The sequence below is a fragment of the Microtus ochrogaster genome, chromosome 8, assembly GCF_000317375.1.
Source record: "Microtus ochrogaster isolate Prairie Vole_2 chromosome 8, MicOch1.0, whole genome shotgun sequence".
Taxonomy (NCBI): domain Eukaryota; kingdom Metazoa; phylum Chordata; class Mammalia; order Rodentia; family Cricetidae; genus Microtus; species Microtus ochrogaster.
The window spans coordinates 54,576,612-54,591,068 of NC_022015.1; the positions used below are offsets into that span (position 1 = coordinate 54,576,612).

At 44.4% G+C, this 14,457-nt stretch overlaps 1 protein-coding gene across 1 annotated transcript in view; it reads left to right on the forward strand.

Moving 5' to 3' along the window:
- Nucleotides 1–14,457, forward strand: part of Dock8 (dedicator of cytokinesis 8) — a 198,337-nt gene that overhangs the window by 146,543 nt on the left and 37,337 nt on the right. Inside the window, exons 27-33 of the mRNA XM_005352086.3 lie at nucleotides 1,034–1,189; nucleotides 3,026–3,165; nucleotides 7,786–7,955; nucleotides 10,308–10,453; nucleotides 11,991–12,173; nucleotides 12,563–12,692; nucleotides 13,441–13,528. Coding sequence (XP_005352143.2) covers nucleotides 1,034–1,189; nucleotides 3,026–3,165; nucleotides 7,786–7,955; nucleotides 10,308–10,453; nucleotides 11,991–12,173; nucleotides 12,563–12,692; nucleotides 13,441–13,528 — 1,013 coding nt within the window. The remainder of the gene's footprint in view (nucleotides 1–1,033; nucleotides 1,190–3,025; nucleotides 3,166–7,785; nucleotides 7,956–10,307; nucleotides 10,454–11,990; nucleotides 12,174–12,562; nucleotides 12,693–13,440; nucleotides 13,529–14,457) is intronic.

The following is a 14,457-nucleotide window of genomic DNA, read 5'->3' on the forward strand; positions in this document are numbered from 1 at the left end:
TTGTCTAAATCCACACAGGGCATGGGAGATCAACGTTGACATATTTGTCAACATACTTTCATAAAAGTAAATTCTAAATTACCAAGATTTGTTTCATTTTATTCTGTTTCTCATACTTTTTCAAATCATTAATGGGAATTATGTTTACATATTAGAAATTCCCTTAAGTGTCCAAAAAACTATTTGAGGCTTATTTTCAAATGATTAAATGTGTAAAAATTCAGGATGGGTGTGTGCTTGATGTATGTTAGTTCTAAGGAAGCATGCATACAACTTAGAGTCGACACAGAGATGGTCCCTGGCTTATTTACATAACACCCCTTTCCCAGCCGAAATTCATCAACCCCTGAGTTTCCTAAAGGATGCACTAGATAAGAAGAAAATCCTAAGGAAGCACCCACATCTTTCACCCGTTGCTGCCTGCACCTGTGACAGCGTAAAGACCAGTGAATTCTTCAGCCCACCAGGCTCCAGGGCACTGTGTGCATATCAAATGCAGGTCCATCTATTTCCAAAGCTTTAAGATGGATGTGGGGAAAGGTGACCCCAAAACAACAGGGCATGGATAGCTGTGCAGAATGGACCGTTTTTCTTTCAAAACGGAACTAAAGCCATCCACAGCACACATTGGGCGCCATTTGTAGAAGGAGCTGTGATCCTTCTTCAACTGTTATTTGGTCACTTTATGGTGGCAGTGTTTAGTTTAGCCTCTGCGACACAGTAGAGTTGTCGGAAGATGTGTTCCGTGGCTGTGCTGAAGACATACATATCTCAAGCTTATTGTCTACACAGGTTTGCCATGGCGTTGATTAGACACTGTGATGATGGGACAAGCGTTCTCATTTGGGGCTGCTGTTCAGAAGAGTAGTAATTGAAAGCTGGCCAGGCTCCCAGAATGGTGTCTGTTGCTCTGTCAGATCAACCTTTACTCAATTCGATGTCTTACAGCACAGAAAAAGATGTTAATGTCTGTTAAACTCAGCTCTGGTTATCCTAGACTAAGCGTTTCTTTCCTCTGTGTATTTCCCTCCAGCTGTCAGCCAAGCTTAATACCCTTCCAACGCTCATTTCCATGCGACTGGAGTTCCTGAGAATCCTCTGTAGCCATGAGCATTACCTCAACCTGAACCTCCTCTTCATGAATACAGATACTGCCCCAGCATCTCCCTGTCCTTCCATATCCTCCCAGGTAATCCACCACCTGAAGGCAGGAGTCAAGCTATTTTGTTAATTAGCTTATTAATTAGTTCAATCATGCATCTCCTATAAATGTTGGTCTTACTACTTAGAGGAAAAAACATTAAGCTATTTAAACCAGATCAGTTGACATAGATATGGGCGATAGGCTACCCTGAAGCTGTGGCATCTGAAATGATGGCTTACAAATCAAGTAGTTTGACTCAGGGGTCCCTAATGAGGCTGACCATATAGAAAGGAATCGGAAGCCTAGAGATTGGGGAAACTTAAGTCCTCCTTTGTCGGCATTAACCGATTATTATTATTAGATTTATTATGTAAATGCACGTTTAATATATTTGCAAGTACAGGGTTCCAAAGTCAAGTGTGTTTTGTAAACTTGTCAACCTCATTTTTTGTCAAAGGCCTTAGAAAGGAAGAGGTACTGGAGGGGGAGGGGGATGAGAAGTAATGATTCCCAACATAATTTGACTGTGGCAATGACCTCACTCCCCCTCCTCCATAGGCTTCTCAAGGAATTAGTGTCCTCTAGAAAACCCTTAAGGAAATGTTATTTTACAATCAATCATGTTCTATATGTGAGAAACAAATCAGATACTTGTTAAGTATTTTCTTATCAACAAACCTCTCTGCCGATATAAATATCCCAATCAGACCAAATCAAACCAAATTAAAAGATATCCAGGATTAATTGGGTGCCTGCGCTCTCCCTGGTGGTCCTGGGAAACACGGCGGGGTGGGGGGGGGCAAAAGACCACCAGAGAGGAAAAGGGGAGACCATGTGTTTGTTCTCTGGGGGGCAGTTTAAATAGCCTGTGGGGGTGGTCTTGACCTTCCCTGGGTAGGTGTCACCATTTGGCGGGCTTTCTCAGAGGTAGAGTTTGGACTGAGGCAACTTCCAGAGTAGGGAGCTTAGAATGGAGTTTTCTGCCCAGCATTCCAAAAATGGATGCCAGGGGGCTGGGATGGAGCCCCCGACTAAATAATATTCAGAGCAACAGGCAAGATATCCCAAGATAGCATTAGATTCTATTCTGCTATATATCCTTGATTTTTAATAATAGTAGTAGTAGTAGTAGTAAAATAGGAAGAAGTCAGCTTAGCTATCTGTTCCAGATGGCGTACTCAAAGTTAGCTACGTGACCATCATAATGTAATCCAGGACACACGTGACTTACAAGGACCAGTTCCATTATCTGTCTGCTGCAGTTTGTTCAGTGGGATGAGTCCTATGACTCCCCGTGTTGACCTTGTCCCGGGTCCTCTCCCTGCATTCCTCTCCTGGCTACCCCAAGGAATTGACAGGACCCTACCCAGCAAAATGCAAGGACTTACAGAAACACTCATTTCTGCTGCCCTTGGTGAAGGATGCCCCTGGAGTAGGAACACAGGGCAAGAATGGCCTAAGGACTGCCAGCAACATTCAGACAGTGTTCTCAGGCAACCTTTCAGAAAGGGTACTGGGGAAACAGGCCCTAGCATGGGTCTGGGTGCAGTCCTTGTTTCTCTGTCTACATTTATCTTGGGCTGCTTGTTCATTTGCATATTTTGATATCAGGTGAGCGAGGAGAGTATTAGCTGTTTTTTTTTTTCTTTTTTCTTTTCCTCTTGTTTGGCTGTTCTGAGAACCCAGCAATGTTAGGCACATGCTCTCCTGTTGAGCTCTACCCCTAGCCTGGTTTCTCAATAGGCCCTGCATGATCTGCTCTTAAACTCATGCTGGCCAGTCAGTGCATGCAATATCTGGCCAGAACTCTGTAAATGCAAGCCAGGGCTGTTTTGATTCCAGTTCTTATTGCTCATCAAGCTTCTGTTTATATTTCTGCAGAACTCAAGCTCCTGCTCCAGTTTCCAGGACCAAAAGATTGCCAGCATGTTTGACCTGACCCCGGAATACCGCCAGCAGCACTTTCTCACGGGGCTCCTCTTCACAGAACTGGCTGTCGCCCTGGATGCTGAAGGTGACGGGTAAGTGTCTGACTCCTAAAGTGGAACATGAAGGGAAAAAATATTAACAATGCCTCCAGTTCTGTTGCAAGGAGAAGGGCCCGCTTGTTTGTCCTGGCTGCCCAGCTAGCTTAGTCCTGAAATAACCACACCGAAATTGTATTAATTAAATCACTACTTGGCCCAATAGTTCTAGCCTCTTATTGGCTAACTCTCACATCTTGATTTAACCCATTTATATTCATTTGTATATTGCCACTTGGCAGTGGTTTACCAGAAAATATTCTAACTGGTGCCATCCGTCTCAGGCGGAGGATCCATGGCTTCTCTGTGTCTCTGCTTTCTTCCTCCCAGCATTCAGTTCTGTCTTCTCCGCCTACCAAAGTTCCGCCCTATCAACTAGGCCAAGGCAGTTTCTTTATTCATTAACCAATGAAAGCAACACACAAACAGAAGGAACTCGTACACCACAGTTCACCTTCTTAGGTATATAACAAGACCCCAGAACTCCACCACCTGCTAGTTCCAAGGATGAGCACGCCTGTCTTGATGATACCCATGGAGTATATAGTAGGACAAGGGGGTTATAGGATCCATGAAATGACCTTGTTTTTACTGTGCTGGGAATTGAACCCAGAGCCTCACATATAGTAAGTGTGCACTCTATCACTGAGACTCATCCCCAGCCCCAAAATGGCTTTTTTTTCGGGGGCAGGGAGAGGATGGGTTTGAGACAGGGTTTCTCAGTGTATGTAGCCCTGGCTGTCCTGGGACTTCCTTTGCAGACCAGGCTGGCCTCAAACTCAGAGTTTCACCTCTCTCTGCCTCCAGAATGCTGGGAATAAAGGGATGCGCCACCAAGCCCACCTCAGAATGGTTTCTTAAAGTCCCCTGCTTGAGCAGAGTTTGCAGTGAATTCTTTGTTACTGAATTCCCTAGGGAAAAACCATTTTGTAAGAGGGTTGTTGAGGTGGACCCAGGGCCTTGCCCAGGCTCGGCATGAGCTACACCCCCAGCCCTAACAAGGCCACCTTTGACAAAGTGAGCACACCGAGAGGAAATACCAAGATGCCACTTCCCAAAGCTGGCAAAGGAAGTGACAGCTAATAAGGAAGCCGCTGGCCTGTGTCTAGATGACAGTTCTGTGGACAAGAGAGCCACTGTGGGCTGGGCCCTGTTCTCGTGGATCCTCTCACGGTGTGCGTACCCGAGCACCTGGGTGTACGGCAATGTCGTGCCTTACTTGTTGGCTCACAGCTTACAGCCGTCATAATCTTTCCAACTGAATTCCACTTTTCCCGGTAGAATTTCCTTTCCTATAACTAACATTTTCTCAGCAACAAAAGCGCCCTCAGCTAGTTGCAGATAGATCCTGAGAGAAGAAAGTTTAAAAAAAGGAGAAATCACCCATCTTTATTTTCTTAATTGCTTCTTAATAAGTACCGTGGCTTTAAGTGATTCCCGGAAGTATCTTTTGTGTTCGCCTTAGCAGTGGTCTTTGATTTTTCTATTTTTGTTCCACTTGGAAACAACCCCAACATCTGTTTCTGGTCCTTGTAAAATTGTTGCTGGGGTATTACTGGCAATAAGGGAGTGTTTGCTCAGAGATGGTGTTAATTATGTCTGATCAGGTAGATGCCGTCTGCAAACACACCCAGAGAGGAGCTAATTAGCACCATCAGTGTTTTGGGCAGCTCGGCCACCGTCTGTTACTTTCCTAGAAAGCCAACGGAAATACTGTCAGGACTGCAGTATGTGGGCTAAACCTTGGAAAAACCGACATCCTTTAGCACAGCTCCCAGTAATCAGTGTGTCTAGGCAGTTAGAAGACTCACCCACATCTGCCTCAGCTGTAATGGCAAGAGCTTCTGGGCTGCAACTCTGTCCCCACGTAAGCAGCCACAGCCGTCCCATAAACTCGGGTTTGTCTGTAAATGTCCGAGGTTCAATAAATCCAGTGGCTTTGGAGCCTTTGGAAATTGCCTCTTATCTTTGTGAGACCTTGCTCAGCCTCATTCCCGCCTCTGGAAAACTCACACCTGCCTGCTCCTGGAAGACATGAGCTTTCTCCTTAAGACCAGGAACAAATTAAACCTTCCATGTCTGTCACTGCTGTCCAGCCTCGGACTAGGTGTTCTGTCTAGGACAAAAGACAATTGAAATGAAAGACTGGGTATTCACATTGGAAAGAAATAAGACATCTCCATTCTCATACACAGGATGGTGTTTATAGAAAATTTTAAGTTCATTAATTAAAAAAAAACTCTTTGGAGTTATCACGATGGTTGCTGGGTTCAAGATCAATATAAAAATCAGTTGTATTTATGTATATTTGTAATGAACAGTCTGAAAAAGGAATTAAGAGAACAGTGCTATTTAAACTCCCCAAAAGAATCAAGTACTCAAGAACAGATTCAGCAAAAGCAGTATAAGGTCTGGGCACTGGAAACATCAGAACAGTGTTGCCGGAAAGAGAGCTACATGCTACACATCCCATGTCCGTGGTCAGAGCATACAATACTAGGGTGGCATTGTGCCATAAACTGACCTGTGAATTTGATGCAGTGCCTCTCAAAATTCCGGCTGACTTCACTGCAGAAATTAAGCTGTTCCTAAAATGAGTCTGGAAATTCAAGTAAACCCCTATAGCCCAAACAGTGTTTTTAAAAAAAAAATACAATTGGAAGATTCATATTCCTGATTTTAAAATTCATTACAAAGCGAAATTACTTGACTTTATGGCTCTAAGACACAAATGGACACATTTGTCAGTACAACCAGATTAAGAATCCAGAAGTAAATCTTAACACTTATCATCAGTTGAGTTTTGTCTAGTGTATCTCAAAATAAGTCAGTGAGGGAGAAATAGTTCAACAAATGCTCCTTGATATTCACATGCAAAAACGTGAAGACGAACCCTCATTCTGACTGTAGGCAAAAGTTAACTAAACCTGCGGCCTAAGGTGGAAGACCTAAAGCTGTGGGGTATACAGAAAAGGTAAAACCAGAGTCATCGTCTTCAAACACTCGAACTAGACAAAGACACTCCAGCTCTGAAAATAAAAGTCTGAACAACAACAGAAGAAAACAGAATTGGATTTTCCTTATAAGAAAATTAAGAGTCCAGGCATGGTAGTGAACACCTTTAATCTCAGCACTCGGAGGCAGAGGCAGGAGGAGCTCAGTGAGGCCAACCTGGTTCACACAGAGAGTTCCAAGTCAGCCAGGACTATATAGTGACCATTTCAAAACAAAAATTAAATAGGAAAATTAGAAGATAATCCACAGATCCAAAGAAAGGGCAAAAATTTTTACAAGTCACAGATCTAATGAAGAATTTATATGTTAATTTTAGACCTCAGGAATAAAAGGAAAATTAAATCTTTTTTCTGTTTTGTTTACTTGCTTGTTTTTGTTTGTTGAAACAAAGTCTCACTGTGTAACTCAGGCTAGCCTCAAACCCATGATTCTATTGCCTTGGTTTTCCAAATGCTATGCACCCCTAGCTATACCTAAAATTTTTATTTGTTTGTTGAGACAGGGTCTCTCTGTATAGACCTAGCTGTCCTGGAACTCACTATGTAGACTAGACTGGCCTCAGACTCACAGAGATCTTCCTGCCTCTGCCCCCTGAATACTAAAATTAAAGCCGTGTGCCACCATGAGCAAAAGGTTGATACAGACATTTTCCTAAGAAAGTATGGTCATAGATCATGAAAAGATGTTGATGCCAGTACCTCATTAAAACTGTGATTAAATACCACATCCTGAGTACTAGAATGGTTCTGATGAAAAGACAGAGAGGCAGAGGTGTGGCTAGAGCACTTGCCTAGCAATTGCTAGGACCTAAGTTCAATCCCCAGCATTAGAGAGAGAGGGGGGAACCAGGCCATGGTGGCTCACGCCTTTAGTCCCAGCACTCAGGAAGCAGAGGCAGGTAGATCTCAGAGTTCAAGGCCAGCCTGACCTACAGAGCAAGTTCCAGGACAGCCAGGGTTACACAGAGAAACCTTGTCTCAAAAAACAAAAAACAAAATGAAACAAGACCAGAGAGAGAAAGATGATGATGATGATGATTATGATGATAATGATAATGATGATGATGATGATGATGATGATGATGATGATGAAGAAGAACAAGAAGAACAAGAAGAACAAGAAGAAAAAGATGAAAAAGACAGATAAAAGAGCATTCAGACACAGCTGGCGGGAATGTAACCTGGTGAAGAAATCACTAAAGGTCAAGATAGAATTCTGACTCCAGTGGTTTAACCAAGGGGCACGCCAAAGGGGTGCATACTTACACCCACACAAAAACTAGGAGCACTCATCATTCATGATTGTCCCAAAGTATTAGCAACTCAAACGTTCATCAGCTGATGAGGGGATAATGAGATTGTTTTCTATGCACAGCGGAATGTCACTCGGTATTGGAAAGGAATGGAGTATTCATGATACGGTGAGCTTGAAAACAGAAGGTTGAATAGACCAGGATGGTAACACAGGCAGCCTCTCTTCTACGGTGTTTTACTTGCTTTTCACACTGTCCCCGAATTGTTCAGGATCATATGGGGCACTCTTTGGCTTAAGGGCACATAGCCTCCCTCACCATAGCCTGGTTTCTCGCTGTTGTGTCAACAGAATCAGCAGAGTACAGAGAAAAGCTGTGAGTGCCATCCACAGCCTCCTGAGTTCTCATGACCTGGATCCACGGTGTCTCAAACCAGAAGTCAAAGTCAAAATCGCCGCCCTATACTTGCCCTTGGTTGGCATCATTCTGGATGCTTTACCACAGCTCTATGACTTTACAGGTAAGGACCTGCTATTTTCTGTCTGAGGTCAGTGAGGCCCCTGCCATACGGCCCTCACACAGAAAGCAAGCTCTCTTATCAGTGCTAGTGTGGATAGCCTGTGTGGGTGACACTTCATAGCACTGGTCACTAAAACTTTCCTGAACCCACAGGTTTTTAAAACACAGAATTGTGTGTGTGTGTGTGTGTGTGTGTGTGTGTGTGTGTGTGTGTGTGTGTGTGTAAGAGAGAGAAACTATTTGTACGTTCATTCACTGACCTACTGGTTTCTGGTGGATGTTGTTAACTGTGCAGTCAAGAATGGAATAGAAGAGAGCTCGCTACTCTCTTCTGGGGTCGCTGCTCTGTTCAAATAAACATGTTCGTTTTCTTTCACGGTGCATACAAAGGAGTAATTGGAACCAAAAGACTTTTTGCTTTATGCCAATCCACTGACACATAAATCATGGAGTCTTTTAATATTAGAAAATTATGCCACAGCAAAAAAAAAAAAAGTTTGCTTTTGTCAGAGGTCAATTCTGAGGTCAGTATCTTTTACTTAATGACAAGAATACAGCATAAAATTTTTCAAAATTTCCCACCTCCTGGATTTATGTTCCTGTTCCAGTCTGGGCTGGAGAATATAGGCAGAAGAACACTCTTCTGGTCACTTCAGAATAGCTTTTGCTCTGTGAGTTTGGAGAGGTTGCCCTGCTGGGGTTTGCAGATAAATGGTCTAGAGTCTGGAGAATGCCTGCCTGAGCCCAGCAGTCCTTACAAGGCATCACCCCTGAGTCCCACAGAGCCGTCTGAGTTTCCCACTTCCTCCAAGTATAGTGGCATGTTGACTAAGTCATCTGTAAAATCAGGACAATAACAACTATTTAGTTTATAAAATAATGAGACTGGGGTTGTGGAAATAGCTTAGTCAGTAAAGAGCTCGCCATTCAAACACAAGGATCTATGTTCAATTCCCAGAACTCACCTAAAAATTTCAGACACGGTGCTGTACTTGTAATCCCATCACTGGGAAGGTGAGACAGGAAAATTCCTGGAGCCCTCCAGTCAGCCAGCCAGGTGGGGGAGGGGAGAAGTGGACAGTGACTGAGAAAAAAAACAAGATCATCTTCTTACCTCCAGATGCACATGCATATATACATATATATACATATATATATATATATGTGCACGCACGCGCATGCGCACACACACACATTCTCACATTCCTATGGAAACAGATACACAAGATGAGAACAATGATCTAGAACCTTTAATTTATGCAAATTGTAAAGCGAAAAGCCAGCATTCCTATGGAAGTAGTTATTTCTCTTCTTTTTTTTTGTTTTTTTTTTATTTATTTATTTATTTTTTTATTGAGAAAAGGAATAAAAACAAGTTTCCACCTCCTCCCAGCCTCCCATTTCCGAGGGAAATGGGAGGTTATTTCTCTTCTTTATTAAAAAAAATCATCATGTAAATTACCAGGAGGAAAGCTCAGCAGTTAAGAGCACTTGCTGCTCTTGCAGAGGATCTGGGTTTGGTTCCCAACACCTCACAACTGCCTGTAACCCCAGTTCCAGAGTATCTGAGACCCTCTTCTGACTTTCCCAAACCCATGAAGTACACATACATACACACAGGCACTAACATATACATATAAAATAAAAATGAATTTATTTTAAAGATACAGCCCATGGGGCTGAGAACATGGTTCAGTACTTATGAGCACTGGCTGCTCTTCCAAAAGACCCAGCATCAATTCCTAGCACCTACATGGCAGCTCATAACTGTCTGTGACTCCAGACTCAGTTCTGATGACCTGTTGTAGCCTTTGGGGTCATGAAAGTGGTACACAGACATACATGTAGCAAAACTATAAAAAATAAAATAAAATATTAAAGATACATCTAAATTCAAATTTAAGCTGCATCTGTTACCATAGGTGACCTCTGACAAATTTGGCTTTTCTGTAAATATAGATATGCTTAGACTTTTGAAACAATCTTAGTGTATGATTTACTATAATAGCATATAATCCTACAGGGAACTTATTCTGGAGTTATAGCTTCCATCTTATTGGATCATTATGTGAAATAAACAGTATTATTTTAAATACAGAACACAAAGAAGTATTATAAAACTTTGAAAACTTCTATTTCTAACATCTGAAAAATTAGTTTGTAGCCTGAGCTCGTGCTCAGCCCTCCATTTGTTTTAAGCCTGTCTGCTTTTTCCCTAGACAAATGATGATGAACACCAGGTTTTGAATTACTTGCTGACTTTATTAACTAAGATGCTTCTGTCTCTTATTGGGTTGAAGACCGGGAAGTGTGGTCTTTGGCTTGCTGTCACCCATGGTGATGTTAATTGCAGTTGCAGACGCTCGCAGTGGGAAAAGCCGCGCCAGTGGCTCCTATGAAGAACAAGATGTGGCCAATGGAATCAACCAGAATGTGGCCCTGGCCATAGCAGGGAATCATTTTAATTTGAAGACAAGCGGAGCAATGCTGTCTTCCTTGGTATGTAGGTACACATTCCTTAAGATCGTTTCTTGTTGGTGTGTCCTCCTCCTGACTTCTGATAGAACCCAGCATAGGACAGAGAGGGTTTCTGCCTCCCCGCTGTGCTACAGGAATCAGAGGCTAACAGCCAGCCAAGAAGCACGCTGCTCAGACAGCCATGGCAACAGCAAGAGATGCACACGTCACATTTAGCCAGTCCCAGTGTGCCAGGTACAGAAAACTATCAGAGAGGGGTACTTGGGACTCTGAACCATTACAGAGATCACACCATTGAAGTTAGGATGGGCTTACTCCATGTGTTTATTAGTCTTAATATTTGCCTCTGGTAAATGACCGAAGTGACCAGAGCATCCAAAGCAAAAGCCCTCAGCTTTTCTAGGCCCCCAGAGAGCCTGAGGAGATTTGTTCAGCTTGTCCTTTGATAGAAGGGCTCTTTGTGGGATGTCCCCTCCACTGCACTTGAGGGACTCTTCCGTTTGTTGATGCACTCCATCTCTTGTCAAGACAACACGTCATCTTCTAGCTCAGTGCTGTTCCTGGTCTGTTTTTACTCGACTTAACGTGTTTGATTTTATGATCCTAGGGATGCGCCTAGGGCAACCTAGGCTTTGTGAGAGCGAGGTGGTCAATCTCATTTCACACTTCAACATAAGATCCGATTCTGCAGGAAGCTTACTTGGCTTTCTTGAGTGAGGCAGGGTCTTGACACAACTATTCTTTACTAGATGGATTTTTTTTTCCTTTCCTCCCAGCACCTAGCAGCCTCAGCCTCTTTCACCCTTGCCTAGGAGAGTTGGGGAATCAGGGAGACAGGACACGTGAGACTAGGCATCGCTAATCTTACAATTCAACAGTGTTCCTTATGTTTACACTCTAGATCTGAATAATCCTCCTTACCAAAGTTACCTGCTCAGGGCAGTATGGACCTTTTCTATGAACTGCCTGTAAGGAGTCTGTGTGTGTGTGTGTGTGTTGAATAATCCTCCTTACCAAAGTTACCTGCTCAGGGCAGTATGGACCTTTTCTATGAACTGCCTGTAAGGAGTCTAGAAACCCACCCACCCTTGGGTGAATTTTGGTGTAGATGGCTTCACAAACATGGTTTTGAACTGTGTGCTGAGCAGCTCATGACCTTGACATGAAGCAGAACTGTCGGATTATTCATCGTCTCTAGTTAGGCCAGTTCTCCTCCCTAAATCCAACCCTCCACTGGCCATCTTGAAGAAGTTCTTGGAGATCTTAGCAGCAAGAATGCTCCATTGCTTCGCTGGTATTGAAGAAGATGGTCAGGGTCCAGGACAGACACCAGACAGTGCTTCGTTCAGTGTTTGTTAGCTTAACCCATACTGCCAAGGTAAAGCCTTTACTGAGCACACATTCCCTTGCCTTGGGAAGATGGGGCTGCAGAAAGTAGATGCCCAGCCAGGGAAGAAGTGTTCTGAGAGGTTCTCATCTCTTACAGTTTTGTCTTTTCCTGTTGCTTGACTTCTCTCACACCTTCCCCCGCCTTCCCCCACCGTTTGCCTCCCTCCAGCCCTATAAGCAATACAACATGCTGAATGCAGACACCACCCGCCACCTCATGGTTTGCTTCCTGTGGATCATGAAGAACGCCGATCAGGGCCTCATTAGGAGGTGGATTGCTGACCTGCCTTCCATGCAGCTCAACAGGATTTTAGACCTGCTGTTCATCTGTGTCTCCTGCTTTGAGTACAAGGTAGGTGTGGGGTGTCTTCAGGTGTGGGGTGTCGTCCTCAGGTGTGGGGTGTCGTCCTCAGGTGTGGGGTGTCTTTGACGTCTCCTTCAGTCCTGTCTTGTTACTCTTCCCTTTGAGCAATGACAGCGTCGTTCATTCTTCATGCGTCTGCATTCCAGCCCCTAGCTTGTGCATTTGCCAGTGTGACCATTCCACATGGAAAGAATGGCCGCCTATTGCAGTGGGCCCATTCCTGCTAATAAAGTTTCATCCGCAGGAGCCTCTGGAAAAAGTGTCTGTGTAGTATACATCAAAACTCCTCACCATGACCCTGAAGTGTTCTCTTCTGACAAAACTCTGCATCTACAGAGACACCCCTAAACTGAATGTTTTTACCTCTGTCCTTCCAGGGAAAGCAGAGCTCTGACAAAGTCAGTACCCAAGTCCTGCAGAAGTCACGGGATGTCAAGGCCAAGCTGGAAGAGGCCCTTCTGCGTGGGGAAGGAGCCCGTGGGGAGATGATGCGCCGTCGCACTCCAGGTGTGGGGGCGGCCTCCCCACTTGTTAGACCGCTCTTCACTCTTTATGGGAAGGAAGGTCCTGGTTCTGGATCCTGTGCTTGGCTTGTAAAATGCTTGTTCTCTGCCTCTGGGGGCAAGGATAACCCTGAAAGTCCCCAAAGGCCCATGTTTTATTGAGGTTTAAGGGCCAGTAAAGGCCACGTCCAAGAAAGTGATTGAAGGAGGAGGGGACACTGTCTCCCTTGTGCTTAGGGCCCGGAAGGAGACTGATCAACAAACTGGAGGGCTCTGGGGCCCAAGGTCATAGCCCTGAGTCATTTGATATGTTACTGGGGTAGAGCAGTCTCCCCCCAAACAGTGCCAGTATACCACCATCCTAGGGACCCTGTGATCCACACACCTGAGCTCATCACAGTAAGACATTCAGATGCCATGTGTTCCCAGGGAAACAGCAACAGGAGGGCACTCAGCACCTTCGCTGGATGCGTGCTCTTCTTTCCAGCAGGTCGGGTTGAGGGGCTGGGGGGCCCACGGAAGCCCCTGCTCAGGGGAAATGCGAAAGGCAGGACATCTTCCAGAGCTGCCTCCTGTCCATCCAGGGCAGCTCACCACAGACACAGCATGGCGGCTTTATCTCCTCACGGCAGACAAACTGATTAACTGAAGAATGTGCTGAGCCTTCTCAGTAAAGCTGCACGCTCGACTTTCCGTTATCTTAGAGGGTTTCATGCTAATCACATTCCTGCCGTGTGTTTCTTAACTCCTAGGGAATGACCGATTTCCAGGCCTCAGCGAAAATCTGAGATGGAGGAAAGAGCAGACACAGTGGCGGCAAGCTAACGAGAAGCTGGATAAGTGAGTCTCTTGGCTGCTCTGGGCTACTTTCATTTGAAGTCTTTAACTAGCTTTCCCAGGCTGCTTGTGTTTCTGGGACAACTGCATCCTTCCAAGGGTAAGAAAGGGAAGCATACTGTCTGTAAATACGGCTCCAGCTACCCAGGATGCCCAAAGGTTGAAGATGCTATGGCTCAGCTCTTAAAAAATGTACCCGTTGTTTTCAGAAGCCCAGCTTCCACAGCCTCAGGCTGCTGCTGAAAGCCACTGGTGAACAGCAGAGAAACAGAGAAAGCAGAACCTGGTGTCCTGAAGTGTAACCCCACATCTGTATTTCCATAGAGACAGTGGGTGCAAGGATGGGTAGTCAGGGGTATTTATAGTAGCCTTATATTTTTATTGTTCAAAAATATCAGAACTGCTTGGGCTGGAGAGATGGCTCGGCATTTGGAAGCATTGACTGCTCTTCCAGAGGACCAGTGTTCGATTCCCAGTACCCACATGTCGGCTCACAAGACTATAACTCCAAGATCTGACATTCTCACACAGACATACATACAGGCAAAATACCAATGCACATAAAATAAGAATTAATTTAAAAAGTCAGGACTGGCTGGTTGGGGGTAGTATTTTTAATCCCGGCACTCGGTAGGCAGAGGCAGGCAGATCTTTGTGAGTTTGAGGCCAGCCTGGTCTACACAGTGACTTCTAGGACAGCCAGGGCTACACAGAGAAACCTTGTCTTGGAAAACAAACAAAAGAGTCCACATAGAAATTTACCAAAACCTTAATAGGGATTTGGAGGTTTTAAAAATGTGATTTATATTTTCTTTTTGACAGTCTGTTATGTTTCCTACATTGGGTTTGCATTTTCATATCGTTTATAATCAGAAAAAAATTACAAAGAAAGTGAAAAACAACCCTGTTTGGATGGCAACATACGCTGTGTG